Source organism: Dromiciops gliroides, chromosome 2 (genome assembly GCF_019393635.1).
Source record: "Dromiciops gliroides isolate mDroGli1 chromosome 2, mDroGli1.pri, whole genome shotgun sequence".
Classification (NCBI taxonomy): domain Eukaryota; kingdom Metazoa; phylum Chordata; class Mammalia; order Microbiotheria; family Microbiotheriidae; genus Dromiciops; species Dromiciops gliroides.
In genome coordinates, this window is record NC_057862.1 from 355447252 (window position 1) to 355464185 (window position 16934).

The window sequence follows — 16934 nt, forward strand, 5'->3', positions numbered from 1 at the left end:
AATGTTCTTTTAAAATGAGAATTAGAGTAGATTTGCTATTTTTTAAAAACACAGAATAAATATCTAAATTCCACTAATAGCTTACATTCCAAATATGATTTATGGTTTACAAAGCACTTGGCTCAGGACAACCCAGTGGAGAAGGTAAAGTCCTATTATTCTCATTTTATAGGTGATAGAATTAAAGTATGGAAAAGGTCTTGCCCTCAAATAGGCAGTCAGCTGGCAGAAAATCTAGATGATGCAACTCTTTAAAAAAAAATTTAAGATTGTATCTCATGAGGTATTAGTGAGACATTCAGAAAATAATCTGTTTGTATTAGTCCTTGATGATTTCATGGAGGTGGTGGAACTTGAGACAGATACTAAATGATGGAAGTTTGACCTAAAGTAAGATCTTTATTTTGAGTTTCAGCGGCCTCTAGTCTGATTAAGCTACTAGCTTCTTTTTTTGTTTTTGTTTTTTTTTAACAGCCAGGAGAAGCATCTCCATTTATAAGTTACTTACCTTACCTTTTTTCCTAAATAGATATGAATTAGGTAAAATATAGGGTCTGGTAGCTAAAATGTTGTTATATGCTCACATAGGACAATGAAAATTCCAGTTGGTGGATAGGACCTTAGAAGTCATTTAGTTTAACCCTCTCCTTTTACAGGTAAGGAAACTGAGACCCAGAGAGGTTTAGAACCTGCCTGTGCATAGTTATACAGGTAATAAGTTAGTAGACCTTGAATTTGGAACCAGGCTTGCTGAGTAATAATCCAGTATGCATTTATTTATCCTACATAGGGTGTTTTCCTAGTAAGGATACAGCATGAGCCTGTGTTGAGGGAGCTAGTGGGAAGAGCACAATGATTAGAATATGGTTCATATTAAAGACTAGGGACTGATCTAATGGGGAAATCCTAAATCCAATCATATAATCCAAGATTTATTAACCTTTTTTGTGTCATGAACTCCTCTTCTAGTCAGAACCCCATGAATCCCTTCTCAGAGTAATGTTTATAAATGCATAAAATATACATAGAAGACGGACAAGGGAAACAGTTGTTTTGAGGGAGGAAACCCGTTTTTTTAGGTTCATGAACCTTTGATATAATCAGACATTTCATTGACTTTAGACCTGGATGTTATCTAGTCCAGTTTTTTTTTTTTTTAAGTGAGGCAATTGGGGTTAAATGACTTGCCCAGGGTCACACAGCTAGTCAGTGTTAAGTGTCTGAGGCCAGATTTGAACTCAGGTACTCCTGACTCCAGGGCCGGTGCTCTATCCACTAGCTGCCCCCTAGTCCAGTTTTTAAACTTTTATAGATAGAAAAACTGAAACCCCAAAAGGTAAAGATAACTTGCCCAAGGTGATATAAGTAGCAAGAAGCAAAGTAGGTATTCACATCATGGTCCTTTAATTCTAAATTTTTTTCCCCCTCTGCACCACATAACCTTTTAAGGTTTTTTTTTTTAACTTATAAGCCACAGACTTATATAGAAATATCATATTTAGAAAATTTTAATGTTAAGTCTAATTTTTACATTATGTATATGTGTTTTTCATATATTTAAGTATTATATTTGGAATGTCAGGTGCGTGGAAGGCTATTGTGAATGAAAATTACTTCCATGGCTTTTAAAACTCTGTCTTTTTGGTGAGGAGCACTGCTCCTGTTAATATAAGTAAAAATCAGTCACTTAAAAACATCAGGATTTAAAAAAAAATTTTTTTAAATATCAGAATTGAGTGTCTTATTCAGACTGGTCCCCATCAGTCCCGTGTAAGCACCCTTTATTCCTTTGTAATCAAGTCAGCTTGAGGAGTTAAGAACTTACAAGAATAAAACAACAACAATAGTGTGTTGACTGATAAATCTCCTTCCCACAGAATCATCCCAATCCCACAGAGGAGAAATCCAAGAAACTAAAGAGAAAACAACAGGTAAAGCGCCGATCCCAGGGTGAGATTACAAAGGAGCGAGAAGATGAATGTTTCAGCTGTGGGGATGCCGGGCAACTTGTATCTTGCAAGAAACCAGGTTGCCCCAAAGTCTATCATGCTGACTGCCTCAACTTGACAAAAAGGCCTGCAGGTTAGTGCTAAGTCCACATATTAAGATCTGGTACTGTATCTGTCAATGTAATACTGTCCAAAAGAGGAGAGAAGAGTGGCTTGGTTAGTTGAAATTGAGATTTTCTCTTAATTCATGAAAATATGTCTCCATGTCTGGAATCCTTGTTTTTTAAGATAGAAGGAAAATGTGGAGCAGCTAGGGGATGCAGTGGATAGATCACCTGGAATCAGGAGACCTGAGTTCAAATTTGACCTCTGACATTTACTAGCTCTGTGACCCTTCGCAAGACATTTAACCCCAATTGCCTGGTGGGGGGGAGAGGGGAATAAAAGGATGGTGATAAAGAATATATTTAGGTTTAGAGCCAGTTACTCCCCATGAGAGGGAAATTTTTCAAGGAGCATTCAGAGCGATCAGAAACAAACTAAACAAAAGTTGTCACCACACATCATGGTCAGAGAATGGATAGTAAGAATGATATTATAACCCTTTTTTTTCATATTTTAACAAATATATTATTACTAGATATGTATTTACTTTTTTTCAAGGCATACATTTTGCTCATCTCTTTTTAAATTAATAAACATTTTTATTTAAAGTTTTGAATTCCCAAAGATATCTCTCCTTTGCTTCCCCCCTCCCTGAGGCAGTAAGCAATCAGTTATAGGTAGAACCCCTTTTTTTTTTTTTTTTTTCAGAAACTAAAGTGAGGTGAGGTATGATCCTTTTGGCAGAATGAAAGTTTTAGATAACTTAAATGTTCTGGAAACTAGTGGATAAGTAACAGACTATGGAGAACCCAAGAGTGAGGTAATGATGTAGAAATGAATATAGTGAGTTTGAACTATTTATTCTAGCCACATGAAGGTGAAATATTTCATAGACTATCAGCTGGAAGGAACCCTGTTTATCATTTAGATGGTGCTAAAGAAAGAGTGCTGGACTTGGAGTCAGGAAGACCCAAGTTCAAATATTGCCCCCAACTATTTAATCACTATTGTAGCCCTGGGCAAGTCACTGAATTTCAGCTTCAGTTTTCTCATCTGTACAGTAGAGGAAAATATTTACATCTGGATTTTTGAAAATAATAGCACTTTTAATTATCTTACACGGTTACTGTGAGGATTACATGAGATTTTCCCAAGATCTTCAACTTTCCCAGAGTTAGTGGGCAACAAGTTAATAGTAGAGTTATTTTTGTTTTTTGTTTTGTTTTGCTGGGCAATGGGGGTTAAGTGACTTGCCCAGGGTCACACAGCTAGTAAGTCAAGTGTCTGAGGCCGGATTTGAACTCAGGTACTCCTGAATCCAAGGCTGGTGCTTTATCCACCGCGCCACCTAGCTGCCCCAATAGTAGAGTTATTACTAGAATCCGGGACTTTTAGCTTTCACTCCTCAGTGCTCTTTCAATTTTACCATAGATGTGGTAAATGTAGTTCCTTAACCTGAATGTATTTTTATGCCAGAAACAGGAAGTGATAAATAACAGAGTGGATGACAGGATCCAAAAAGAATATGAGGTTTAATTGGCATAATGTAGCCTTATATTTGGGATCAGGTAATCAACTGAACAAGTTCACAGTTATCTAAGCAGTTGACTTGTGAAAAATCAAGTTATATTTATTTTACAACATTAGCATGAGTCACCTGTGTGATGTGGCAGCAAAAAAGCTAATCTTAGGTCACATTAAAAGAGGCCTGGTTTTCAGAACAGGTGAGGTTATAGTCACAATCATTTCTGCTTTAACCATTCAGTAGTGTTCAGGTTTGGCTGCCACAGTTTATGAAGGTCATCGAGGCTGTTCATGGGGCAGTAAAAAGGTGAAAATGGACACCTTGCCAGATGAGGTTAGCTAGAAGAAATTCAGAAAGGACAAGATGTATCAGACTTTTTCTGCTTGGCCTAAGACTGCAGAACTAGAGACAGTGGATAGAAGTTGCTGAAGGGCACTTTTGAGCTGAATGTAAACATAGTTCTTAACAATTAAGAGCTAGACAAAAGCAGAATTAGCCACCTATGGGGATGTATAGTGGATTCTTCCTTCTTACAAGTGTTCCTGAGGCAGCTGAATGACCACTTGTCAGGATAACATTAGATGACCTGCAACCTTTTCCAGCCTTGAGATTTTAGAACAATTAACTGTTGGACATTGTGATGGGAGTCTCATTCCCTGACAATCTCAAAGGAATTTATGCAAGAGTCTGTGTAAACAGTTTGGCATTGGTGATATGATGCACTTAGTCGTGCCAAGGCATATGCAATCTGGACGTGAAGGCCATTGTTCTTCCACAGTCATTCAGTGGCTCACTGCAGGCACAGGAAATACAGATCTTTGTGGAGAGGCCAACATATGAGACCCAGCATGTGGCGTGTTGGTGGCAGAGGGAGAGTGTCTCCTGTGCCATGGGCAGAGAAAGTGAGGATAAAGAGCTTTCCACCACCAGGAATGTACTATGAATGCAAGGAAGAGTAGGATAAACACCATAGTGCTTTTTTCAAGAACCTTCAACCAAGCTGTTTAGCACCTGAACCAGAGGGAGTCTTTGCTAGTAAATATGTGGTTGATTCCCCTATTCCACTTGTAGCTAAGCAAAGAGCTGTAAGATGCATCAGTAATTATCATTTACTGCACACCTTATAGAACAAATGTTATTTCTGGAGCTCAGTGTTTGCTGGGATCATTCCTCCCATGTTTGTTAACTAGTCCTCCCAGCACTGTGTGAAATTGTTTTTCTTATGTAGACAAGGAAGCTATGACTCTAAAGGAAAAAGATTTATATGCCACCCCTCATGGGTTGATTAGGATTAAAAGCCTTCAGTTTGGGTGTGCTACTGAGCCATGTGATAATCTCCTGTGTACCTATTTAATACTGCACTACTATTCTTTTTCCTTTTCAGGGAAATGGGAGTGTCCATGGCACCAGTGTGATGTTTGTGGAAAAGAAGCTGCATCTTTTTGTGAGATGTGCCCTAGTTCCTTCTGCAAGCAACACCGAGAGGGAATGCTGTTCATCTCTAAACTGGATGGTCGCCTGTCTTGCACAGAGCATGATCCATGTGGCCCCAACCCTCTGGAGCCTGGGGAGATCCGTGAGTACGTGCCTCCCCCTGTGCCGCTGACTTCAGGTGCAGACACTCAGCTAGCAGAGCAGCCTTCTGAGATTCCTGCTCAAAGACCCCTGATGGTGGACAAAGCCCCTGGGGCAATGGGCCAAAGGCTCCAGCTGTCAGAGAAAACATTAGTAGGAACATGTCAGAGGCCACAGTTGTCTGATAAACCACTTGTGATGCCTGACTCCACACCCCAGTCACCAGATAAGACCCCTGGAGTATCAGGTCCAAGACCTCAGCCCTTAGAACTAGGCCAGAGGCCAGCAGATACATCTCTTGTAGGGACAAGCCCCAGACCTCAACTGTCTGACAAAGCGCCTTTGTCAGGCCCCAAATCCCCCCAATCAGTCAGGTCCTCAGTAGCAACTGGCCTCAGGTCCCAACTGTTGGACAGACCTCTAGCTTTAGCTGGCACAAGGCCTCAATCCTTGGATAAGTCCTTGGGTTCTCTCAGCTCAAAATCTCAGCAACTAGATAGGCCTGTAGTTACTACTGGATCAAGACTCCAGGCATCAGAGAAGTCCCCAGTTACAAATGGCCCAAAGCCCCAGACCTCAGACAAGCCCCCAGTGACAACTGGGCCTAAACCCCAGACCTCAGACAGGCCCCTTGCCCCTTTGGGCCAGAGACTCCCACCTTCAGAAAAAGTGCTGTCGGCTGTGGTCCAGAACCTTGTATCTAATGAAAAAGCACTAAGGCCTGTGGACCAAAATACTCGGCCAAAAGATCGAGCTACTATGGTCATTGAACTGAGTCCTCGTCAAAAGGAACGAGCAGCTTCACCTCATGAAATTACACCCCAACCCACTGAAAAATTACCAGTGCTGGAGCAGAGTCCCTGGCCTGTTAACAAAGCACTGGGACAAATGCCTCGGGCAGCTGAGAAAGTTCACCCTTCTGAACCAGTCCTCCAAGCATCTGGAAGAGCTTCAGCCCCTGTGGAGCACACCTGGCAGGCTGGCAAAACACTCATACAAGCCAGACTGATCCCGCGGCCCCCTGCCAAGGGTTACTTGTTTGAACAGGCTCCCCGGGCCACAGGACGTGCACCTGTGTCAATGGAGCAGAGCTCTGGGTCATTCGGCAAAGCCTTAGCCTCAGGAGAACCCATGGCTGGATCCCCACAACCCCCAGGGCTTGCCACAAAAGCAACACCATTGATGGTGCAGTCCCCTAGGCCCCCTGTCAAATCACCAGACCTTGTTCCCCCAGCAGAGAAACGGTCAGCAGTGACAGAGCATCCATCTTGGGCCCTGGGGAAATCCCCAGCAGGGCCTACTCCCTGGCCTGCAGGCAAAGTGCTGACTGCAGCCAAGCTGAGTCCTGGTCCTACTGGGGCAGACCAGCCATTGGCACAGACTTGTCGGTCACCTGGGAGTCCACAGACATTGGCACAGACTTGTCGGCCCCTTGGCAAAGGGTTAATCAAAGGGCCAGACCCTAAGCCAGAGCAAAGTGCAGTACCAGCTCTTAACCAGACCCCTTCCAGCCATGAGCCTGCAGAGTCGAAACAGAAGTGATGATAGTAAATGCGATGTGGCCAGACAAAGTTTGCCCTCTCGGGTATTGTTTGGGGAGGGAAGTCTTTTCTTTCTCTCTCTCTTTTTTTTTTTAAAAAAAAAAAAAACAAAACTAAACAAAAAAAACCAACCCTTTTCCATTGTCATCCTTCCTATATTCCCCAACTCTCAGAAACTCTTGTGACATTAGCCAGTGGGGGTGACTCGAGTTATCCATGTACCAAAATCTAAGTGGGGCCCCCAGCCAAGGAGACAGACTGTGGTCCTTTTTCCTTCTTTTTACACGTGGTAAACTTGAAATAAAAATTCCACTCTGGATTCAAGCATGGAATTCAGTTCCAGTGGTCAGGTTGGAAAGATAGTAGAGCTTCCCCAGTCCTTTGGAGGGGAGGGAACTTGTTTTTGAGGGGCCTGGGAAGATGCTTTAAGAGAAAGTGATGGCCTTTCATTCAGCTCCTAACCTTTTGAGAATCTTTGACCAGGAAGGAAGTGATGATGTCAAGGTGGACTCTCAGCTCCACTTGTCTCTTGCGTTTTGATGCTCCTACCCCCAGAAGTGGTTGTGTTGTCAGAATAACTCCTGGTGGGTGGGTCCCCCCCCCCCCACATGCCCAAATCCACATGTGCTTTCCACATAGAGAATTCACTTCAGGGTCCACTTTTAAGAGGGGTACAATGATAACGCTACAATGGGTTGCCCATTGGGCAGCTGCTGTTTTTATTCAGGCTAGGCCAAGCCCTCAGAGTTTTCCTTACGCAAACTTACTAGAACAGGTTGATGTGCCTCTGCACGAGTGGTTGGGCAAAAGAGCTGGGCTTGAGAAGAGCCACGGTGTCTCTTATGAGAGCACTGCCCCTGAAACAGGCCTTCCTCCACGCCCACCTCCAGCAAACACTCAGGTGCTTTGGAATTAAATGTGTCTTGTGCTAAGTCTCAGTGGAAAGAGGTTTGCCAGGTTATCAATGGGCTTCTGCATCCCACACCAGTGCAGGAAAATTAACTGCTTCTGCATGTTCCATATGCGTGTTGAACTAATGTTATATTTCCTTACTCCAACCATGAGAAAAGGCACCTGCTCACCTAAGAGGATGAGGCACCATTTACTTCCTCCTTTCTCTGTATTCTATGGTAGGCTCCATCTGACTCTCACCTGAGAATAATTTTGCTTTCTCTTACAAGAGTTTTGCTTTGTTGATCAAGGTCAAAACTGTATCTGGTCCCATGACTGGGACTATACAAGCCCCCAGAAGAACTAAGACTGAGGAGACATGGTGTAGAGCAATGTCCAGGCTAGGCAACAACTCCTTGAAACTGCTGATAATCTTACTGCTGCCCTAAACTGGGAACAGAGGGACTGGGAAAACTGTTGGTGCTACCCTTCCCCGTGGTTAGCCCAGTTCACTGACTGCCAGCAAGAAGTGCTGTTTGGCCAGTACTCTCTCCCCTCTCCCTCCCCAGCCCTCCCCTACCCATAACAAATATTACCTCTGTGCTTTGCCAACTGGAGAAGCCTTCAGCCAATAGGCACTGTCCTGGCCATTCTGTCTTAGCAATGGCTTTTACACCCCTATTAGCGTTCTATATTTGTCCTAACTCCCACTCTAAATCCTTGTCCCCTTGGGAATTAGGAATCCCTTGCTATGTGAGTTTACCTCCTTCATTCCAGGAAGGGAAAAACAAGTAGACATTACAGGGAGTTGCTTCCTGCATTAAGAATAAGCCTTTATATTTTCAAAACTGGTCTCTAAGGAAGAGACAAGATTGAACCTCATTTCTAAATCCCAGACAGAGGGTTGAGGTCATTCTTGTATCTCCCCTCTATTCTGAAGTATTGGCACCCAAAGCTGAATTCCCTTCTTGTGGAATCCTATCTCTCCAGGCCTCTCTGACTAGACTGCACATCTCTCTGGAAGACCCACTGGGCTTTAATCCCTTTTTGGTTGGCTCTGTGAATGTGCTGCTAAGCTTTCTTCCAGCAGCAAGTGGGGGAGGAATGTTGTCTTTTCCTCCCACAGAAGTCCTCATGAAAGAGGAGAAAAATCAAAGCCTTTTAATTTCCTTTAAAAAAATAATTTTAAACCATGAAAATATATTTTAAAAAAAATCTACCCAGAAACACTGAGGCTCCGTATGTTAAATATTTATCATGTGTGAGAATAAATATATATAACTTACATTTGTAGGGTCTTCTCTACCCTTGACCCCCCAGAATTCTCCTAGACTGTCTGTAGTGTTGAATCTGTGCTCACCCCATTCCCTTCCTATCCTCTGTTTCCCTTGCACTTGTAGTTGTTACCAGAAAGGAATCCATACTGCACTGTCAGAATCTATGTTTCACTTTGTTGTGTGTTTAAGAAAACAAAACTACCCTAGCTCTTTGTTTCATGAAATAAACTGTGAATATTTTTGGTGCAGGCTATTTAAAAAGTTTTTTAGTGGAGGAGTCTTAATTTTAAAGACACTTGTCCTATTAAGTAGTATTGCTGAGTAAGTCAGTCTCGTGTCAGAAACTTTGGCTAGGCTCAGGGGAGCAGGTATGCAGACCTAAAAGAGTGGAACCCTAGGTAGGCCTTTGAACGTTTTCTGTTGATAAACCTCCTCCTTTTGACAAGGTCTTACCATCTTCCTCCCAGACAGCCAGGTGAGGGAAACATTCCTGGCTCAAACTTAAGACAGCCTCTGTGAGCTGTGCCTAATATGTCTTTGCAGTTTCTCCTTTGAGTGGATGGTCCCTGGGCTAGTGCATGGTAACATGCTCCTCACTGATACAGATACAAATGGGATACTTAACAAATCACCCCTAGGATGGTTCATGACTAGCAAGAAATGTCTATAAAATTCAAAGTAAGTTGAGGAGCAAATTGGAATTAAAGTAAATCCCGTTTTTAACCAGGCCAGCCCTAATGGCTTCCTCCTAAATGCCAACTACTGAGGAGGGACTGGGGACCTTAAGAGCCCTCATTGACAAATAAATATAGACTCTAAATATAGTAAAGATTCTATGCTGGGTTCAGGATGGGGGTGGTGTTTGGACGGGGGGGGGGGGGGCATTTCCTTGGACAAATGCTTAAAAATTGCCAGACATATAAATGTTCCCTACCAACCCCAGCTCTCCCTCCACTAGACGCCTGGGATTGGGGGAGAGAGGGGGCTCTCATTACAACAGAGCCTGTTTGTACTGGCTTTTAAAACCCCAGCTGCCTCTCCTGCCACAGACATCTAAGGTTCTTCCCATTGTGATCATCTTTCAATACTAATTATGGTCGCTGAAGCACCCAGGGGTTTGTGATCCAAAAATTCCCTTAGATATTAACTTAAATCATCGTTTGCTGCTTCACTGCTGAAATGTTAGAGAAAGAGGAAATCCCTGGAGGGGAAGGGGAAAAGGGGCCATGAGAGATAGATATTTTGAATTTTCAATCTAGAAATCAGTGTGTTGAAATGTATCAGGGATTCTTTACAAAAATAGTTGTAGGGGAACTTACTTCCCAAGTGCTGTGACCCAGTAAGTAGTAGAATTTTGAAGGCCAGCTGGAGAGTGCCCTTCACATTAGCATCACTTTGGCAGAGATAAGGAGAGGACTTGGGTGAGTTAACTGTATGCTCTGATCTACTGCACTTTTTGTACAGGTTCCAATCCATGGCTTCCCTCTCAGAGGCTCTCGTTGGAACATTATGATCCTGACTCGAGACCCACCAGCCAAATGGCTGAAGTTGACTTTGTGATCTCTGCATTTCTAATTCCTGCTGGCTTGGGTGCTCTCTAAAGTGACATTTAAGAGGCTAGTAATGGGAAAAGGCCTGCGGTTCCTGCATACCTATTGGGTGGTGGAGTGATGGGGTTGGAGAGTTGTCTTATCACGTAATACAGTGCCAGGCCCCTGCCAGCTGTTCAGTGTTTTCTGACATTCCAGAGTTGTAGAAAACTAAATGATGAATAATATATGTGGCTTTAATTGGATGTGCCTAATTATTCTTGACTAAGCTTCCTAGGGTCAACCAGTCCAGAGGTTGCATTAGTGTGATAAATCTGCATAAGAAGAGTTAATAGTTAAATCGCATTGTACACAAAAATTCATCTATGGTGCTATTTTCCTCATACAAGCACTGCCAAGGGATGAGCAAAAGGTGGGCAGGAGCTGGTGGTTTAAAAAAAAAAATCCCAGTGCTTCCTGTTAGGGGCAAGAAACTTCATACAAAAAAAGCATTTTCTTTAGGTTGAGTTCATGTGGGCCAATGAAAAACAAGCATGCCCTTAAAGGTCTCCCCTCAACACCCCTGGGGCTGGTACCAACTTATCAAAGAACTTAGAGCAGAAGATAGGGTTGGAATAGGACCTTCCTTGTTCCAGCCAGTGTGTTTTTCAAGGTGTGGAGCCACTGAGCCCACAAAAGGGAGACTCTACATGCTGCTCCTAGAGAACAGATTGGTGTATGATCAGAAAATGCATCAGCCACCTTCCTTTGTCAGAAGGTGGGGCCCATCTCTCTCTCCCCCCTCCTAAATAAGCAGCCCGAAGTCAGTCTGTCTTTTATCTTCTAGACCAGGTGTGATCTATCTAGCAGCAGAGAGGGACTGTTTGGTGAAGGGCAAGGATGGAAAAAAAATAGACTGGTATTGAACCACAGCATGAGCATAAGAAGCTACTTTAAAATAGCACTCTGAGGAGTAATGTTTGCTAGAAATGTAAGAGAAAAACAAAACACCATTTCCTATTCTCATGTGGTACCTTCTCACAGTGCTTTCCTGTCCTCTACTCTGCTACTTAAGTAGGGGTTTTGTAATGGGCACTGATGCCTCTGGGCCTTGAAGTCTATTAGAGACCACCCCCAACCCCCAAAGCCAAGTGAGACTTTGCAGTTTGCTAGAGGAAATGGTTAGGCCAAAGGCAGCTCTCACATGTGGATTGAGGGAGGGGTAGGGATAGGGATCCTAATGGGGCTGATCTTCACTTGGTGTTTTGGTGCTTATTGTGTGCGTGTGCCTGAGAGTGTGTGTGTAGGGGGGGGGGTTGCAGTGGGTGGAGAGGCACACAGGCTTGTTGAAGACCAGCTTACTCATCACAGCTCTCTAGTTCTCACTAGGGTCATGGCAAAGAACACATTAAAAGAAGCTGACAATATATATATATATATATATATATATATATATATATATATATATATATTATTTTTAGGAGAGGGAGAAGGGGGGGGAGAGAGTCTTGGACCATTGCTTAGTTTCTTTTTGCTCCCCTTAGACTGTCGGCTGTCTGTAAGTGAAATGAAAAAAAGGAGAGCCCTGCTCTAAGAGCTCCCATGATATGTACTGTAATTCTTTGTATATAGAAGAAAAAAAATTACTGTAAAGTAAAGTTTAACTTTACTCTTACTGCCCTGGCCCTGTGTTTTGTCTTACTGCATATGGGGTGACACTATAGCTAAAAGTTGAGAAAAAGGGATGGGAGTACCCAGGGCTCCATAGACAAGTGTTGCCAGCATTGGCATGGTCTCCCAGACAACTGCTAGTGGCCAGGATTCCAGCTTTTCCACAGTATGTGCCTAGACATCAGCTAGCGATCCAATAAGCATTTATTAAGGGCTTGTAAGCATCATATTGGACACTAGGAGACAAAGATTGCATAACATGATTCCTACCCTCTTGGAGTGTATATATATATATAGACTGGTCAATCCAAATTGGTGTCAGATTTAAAAGTACATCAGAGAAATGCAAACAGTGTTTGGTATTGAAAGGAGAAATGATGATCACAGAAGACTTAGCTAAGGTTACGTAAAGAATTAGACTTTGAAGAATGAAGAGGAAGTCAACTTTGAGGAATTGGTTTACAAAAAGGAAGCTATAGCCAGAGTACTTTCCAAGTGGTTAGTTCATTTATGGACTCACTTCCTTTGCAACCAAGGCTTAGATATAAATTGCATTACAAACACAGGTCAGGATTGGGGACTGACTTGTGGCTGCTCAATGGTGTTCTCTCTCATCGTTGAAAGGGCCAATAACATACCCTGCTGGCTCCATTCATCTCTCCCTTAAAATTTGGGCTTTTCTGCATAAGGGGCTGAGCTTCACCCCACCTTCATCTGAATATCCTCCAGACAAAGTTACAGCTCTTTATGACCAACACTTAATCTTACCCTGTAACTAATGTAACTGACAGTTAAGCTTGGACTAAGTCAAATCCCACGACACCTTTTTACTCTGGTTTAAGGGGAGGTTTATGGAGTTGCTGTTAAGTGCTATCTTCTCCCTCCCTTCCCCACCCCCAAGCCAAGGGAGAAGAGACTTGGAATGATCTTAGACAGCTTTCATTTCTGGCTGCTTGGAAGAAAACTCTACTGGTGTTTCTGGGTTAGTGTTCCCCCTAGACGGTCCTAGGCCAAGCCCATCCTAAAAGCCTGTCTGTCCTCCAGCAAGAGCTTGCACTAACTGGTAGTCTTTAAGAACCTGCAAGAATAATTTATACACCACGAGATGTTAGGGTACAGACCCCCTAAACATGCCTGATCTCTAGACAATTAACTTTAAAAACCCAATGTAAGTACCACAGGGCCAAGTATTTAGTGACAGTATTCCATTGGCACAGCACTCTGACCAAGCCTGGAATACTGGCATCCCTTTTTGTACCTGGCCCATCCTGTGATGGCCAACCATGTCCCCCCAAACCCCTTACAATCAGCAGCTACCACACCATAAACAGGAACCCTGTATTTCGCCTAGGAGAAAACTAGAAAAAGGAACTTTTCAGTACATTGCATTAGGCCAGTCACAATCAGAGGCCAACTAGATATTCTGTTACACAATCTGTGCTCTAAGGCCCTGTCCTCAGGTAAAGAGGAACAATCTTAAGGAATTTTTCCTTCCCACATAAACACATTCCTTCCTCCCCAAGAAATAGTAAGGAGGTGGGGAGGTGGGGAGGGACTTTATTTACAAGGCAGAAGACACTTAAATTATGTGCAGAGGTACAAGCATTGCCCAGCAAATAGCAGAGAGCCCAGAGTCAGAATTGGCTTCCTCTCGCCTTTCAGTCTGCTGCTGCCGCCTCTGATCCTGGGCCAGCACAGGCAGGAGGCATGGCTGTCCCTTTCTGCCTCTGAGACTGTGGGTAGCTCATACAGCCCCTCAACCAGCAGAGAGCAGCCAAGGGTCGAGCAGGGCCCCTTCCAGGTGACAGAGTGGCTCTCAGTGATGACAGCAACTGTAGAAGTAGGTGTTGCCCTTCTGACCCAAGTCAACGCCTTTATCTTCTGCAGAGAGAGGAAAGCGAATATTAACATCACTGAGTAGAGAATCACCATGCTCCTGGAAGCAGTTTTACCTATTCAGACCCTAAATTGCCTGGGTCTGAATCCTAGTTAGCCACTTCTTACCTACTCAAGACCAGTAATTTCAGTTCCCAGGACTAGATCAAATTGCTTATGCTGCCTTTCAGCACCAAATCACCAAGATCAAGGAACTAGGCAAAAAGGGAGGGCCAAAGTTTGGGAGAAGACCTCACCTGTCATCAGTTGGAAGGCAGCCACGCTGACATAATCCTCTGCCACCTTCTGGAATAGCTCATCTAGGCAGCAGAGGGGAGGTAGGGAAAATTAGCCACTGCCTGGTTGGCTACTCCTACTGTAACAAGCTAACACTGCCTCATAAGGCCACATTCTGCCCTCCTTATCTGACCCACTGTTCAGAGACCCTGGATCCCAGATGAGCAAGATTACATTTCCTTTCCTCCAACTCCTCAGCCACTGTCTGCCTTGCTACCTCCCCTTCCCCCTCTTAATTAGCCTGACAAACCACGTCTTGAGATGCCTGGTCCAGACAATACTCACCCACACTCTGGCCTGTCTTGCTAGATGTCTCAAAGAGTTGAGCTTTTATGTCTGTAAACACACAGCTCAAGGTGAGCAAGTAAGGCTGGCTTGCCCATGTCCTGCCCTTCCTGGGATAAACAGCCAGCAAGAGGATAAAAGGAAGAGGGCTGAAGGGCTGCAGAAAAGCCTAGGAAACGGGAGCTTGGTGTAGCTCACCTCCCCCAACCACTCCACCAAGGGAATGAGTTTTGCTTCCAAACCTTTCAACCTCACGTGGGTCTTCCCAGGGACAGAGAACCACGACCATCCCACAGACAAAGTAAGGGACAAAGAACTTGCCACTTCTGGGCACCAGTCTTCCATGGCTCCCTCCCTCCCAGCACTTAAAGAACAGTAGGTACCATCCGCATAATCTTGGACATCATGGAAGTCAACGCGGCGCAATCTTCGATCTTCCTCCAGAAGGTCACTCTTGGTGCCACACAGGTAGATCTGACAGCTCTGAAGTGGACAGAAGTCAGGAATCAATCACTAGCAGGGTCCTTCCACTGCTTGGCTCAGGAGAAAGACAATTATCAGAGATACCATCAGGGCAACAGTGTGAGGCTATACTCCTAAACACCTGTGCTGCAGGTATATTACTAGTCTCATCCTGTAGATGAGCAAACAGCCTCAAAGACAAAATGACATGCCTTTGGTCACGGGATAATTAGTGTGAGAATCAGCACTTGAGGTCAGGTCTCCTGACTCTAGTTGCCTTTCTCAAGAGATCCAATGGTATAGTAGTTAGATTGCTGGGAAAAAAATGTTAGGAAGACTTACTTTAAAATCCTGTCATAAACATTGAATAGTTGTATGACCACATGCAAACCAACCTATCTTGAGTCTCAGTTTCCTCTTGTGTAAAATGGAAATACCTATGTCTTAGAGGTCTGTTGTGAGGTTTAAATGAGATAAAGCACCTTGTAAAACCCTTACATCATTCTAATACTATTAGCTACTATTTTTTTCCAATACTACATACTGCCTCTCAAAGCAATCGAGGTCTTGCCCTCACTTTCTAAGGGACTTTACAGGGTCCTCAAGGATCAGAGGTTAGCTCCCAGGTACACTTACTTCCTCTAAACTCTGAAGCTCTTTCACCCAGAATTTGGCTCGTTCAAAACTGCTGCTGTCTGTAAGATCTGGGAATAAAGGAGTGCAGAAGGGGTGAGGAAAGGCTGCTGTCCACCTCCAACTAAACCACTGTTCATGAAATCCTGAAGCCCCAAGCTAGGAGTAAAGGTAACCTTACCATAGCAGACAATGGCTGCCTTGGCACCACGATAATAGATTCGACTCATGGCCTCATAGCGCTCAGAGCCAGCTGTGTCCTATTGAGAATCAGGTGAAAGCTCAACTCAGAGCCCTGGCTTGGGAATAACTGATGACCTTTCCACCCACAATTGCCAAGGATTAAAGGGTTCAATTACAGAATCTTGAATTCTTACAGATAATCTCCAATCCTGCTATTTCTCAGATGGAAAAATTAAAGCATAGGAGATGATTTGCCCAGTTTATCAGGAACAGAACAGAGGGATCCTAAGCTTCTGTACATTAAAGAGAAGCTGACTGCCCTGCAAGATGTCCCAACACCCTCACACCCAGGTGGTCCTCTACAGTTCAGAGCCTTTTGGGTGGGGTTGCCTTATTCCCTCAGGAAATAAATATCCCCTGGGAAGCCCTTCATCCAATGGGGCAGGTAAGTGTAGATGTGTCCCTGTCACTCACCCAAATGCCTAGTGTCACTGTCCTGTCTCCCACAGACATCACCTTGGCCACAAATGCTGCCCCAATGGTCTGTATGTGGGGGGAGGGGGGGAAGGAGACAAGTCATCCCCCATTTCCTAACTGCCCCATTCCACAACCACCACTCGTGCCTACACCACCCACTGTAGTCTAGCAAGACTTTATCACTTCCCTTTTTCTTTGACCCCCCCACACCCACACCCACACAACTCTATGAGAGAGAAGGTCAAGAAAGAAGCAAACCCAGAGAAAGAGAAAGGAAGTGAAAAGCAAATTCCCACGGGGGATCAGGGGCAAAGCTGGGGCTAAAAATCAGCTTAACGGGCTGCCTGACAAGGTGCCCCCCCCAATTCACAACCAAACCCTTAACGACTCCCACCCCTTGCCCTCCTTCCACCTCGTAGCCCGGGGCCCCCGCCCCCGCCCCGGGCAGGCAGCCTGGGTGCCCGCACGTCCACTCACATTCTGATAGGGCCCCACCAAAAAGCGATCGTGCACGTATCTCTCCACGAGGCTGGTCTTGCCCACATACTCCTTGCCAAGCATCACGACCTTCACGTCCACTCGCTGCCCGCTCATGCTCCCAGGGCCCGGCCCGGGACGGGGCGGGGGGAGGGGGGGGGAACGAGACGCTTCACCTGCGC

At 44.4% G+C, this 16934-nt stretch overlaps 2 protein-coding genes across 14 annotated transcripts in view; one reads left to right on the forward strand and one right to left on the reverse strand.

Annotated features, from left to right (window-relative positions):
- Nucleotides 1–11842, forward strand: part of NSD1 (nuclear receptor binding SET domain protein 1) — a 175691-nt gene extending 163849 nt beyond the window's left edge. For 11 of the 13 annotated variants that reach the window (XM_043982055.1, XM_043982064.1, XM_043982057.1 and 8 more), the window contains 2 exons: nt 1878–2082; nt 4964–9124. In XM_043982055.1, coding sequence (XP_043837990.1) covers nt 1878–2082; nt 4964–6696 — 1938 coding nt within the window. In that variant the 3' untranslated portion in view covers nt 6697–9124. Of the gene's footprint in view, nt 1–1877; nt 2083–4963; nt 9125–10327 lie in introns of those variants that run through there. The other 2 variants (XM_043982067.1, XM_043982066.1) reach the window with 2 other exon arrangements.
- A 1542-nt stretch (nt 11843–13384) lies between these two features.
- RAB24 (RAB24, member RAS oncogene family) lies at nt 13385–16886 on the reverse strand. The gene is made up of 8 exons (XM_043982069.1): nt 16753–16886; nt 16273–16341; nt 15797–15875; nt 15619–15686; nt 14904–15003; nt 14521–14571; nt 14196–14258; nt 13385–13944 (listed from the first exon to the last, which is right to left on the reverse strand). The coding sequence occupies exons 1-8, from the start codon at nt 16867–16869 to the stop codon at nt 13880–13882; spliced, it is 612 nt and encodes a 203-aa protein (XP_043838004.1). The 5' UTR covers nt 16870–16886; the 3' UTR covers nt 13385–13879.
- Between the last annotated feature and the right edge of the window lie 48 nt (nt 16887–16934).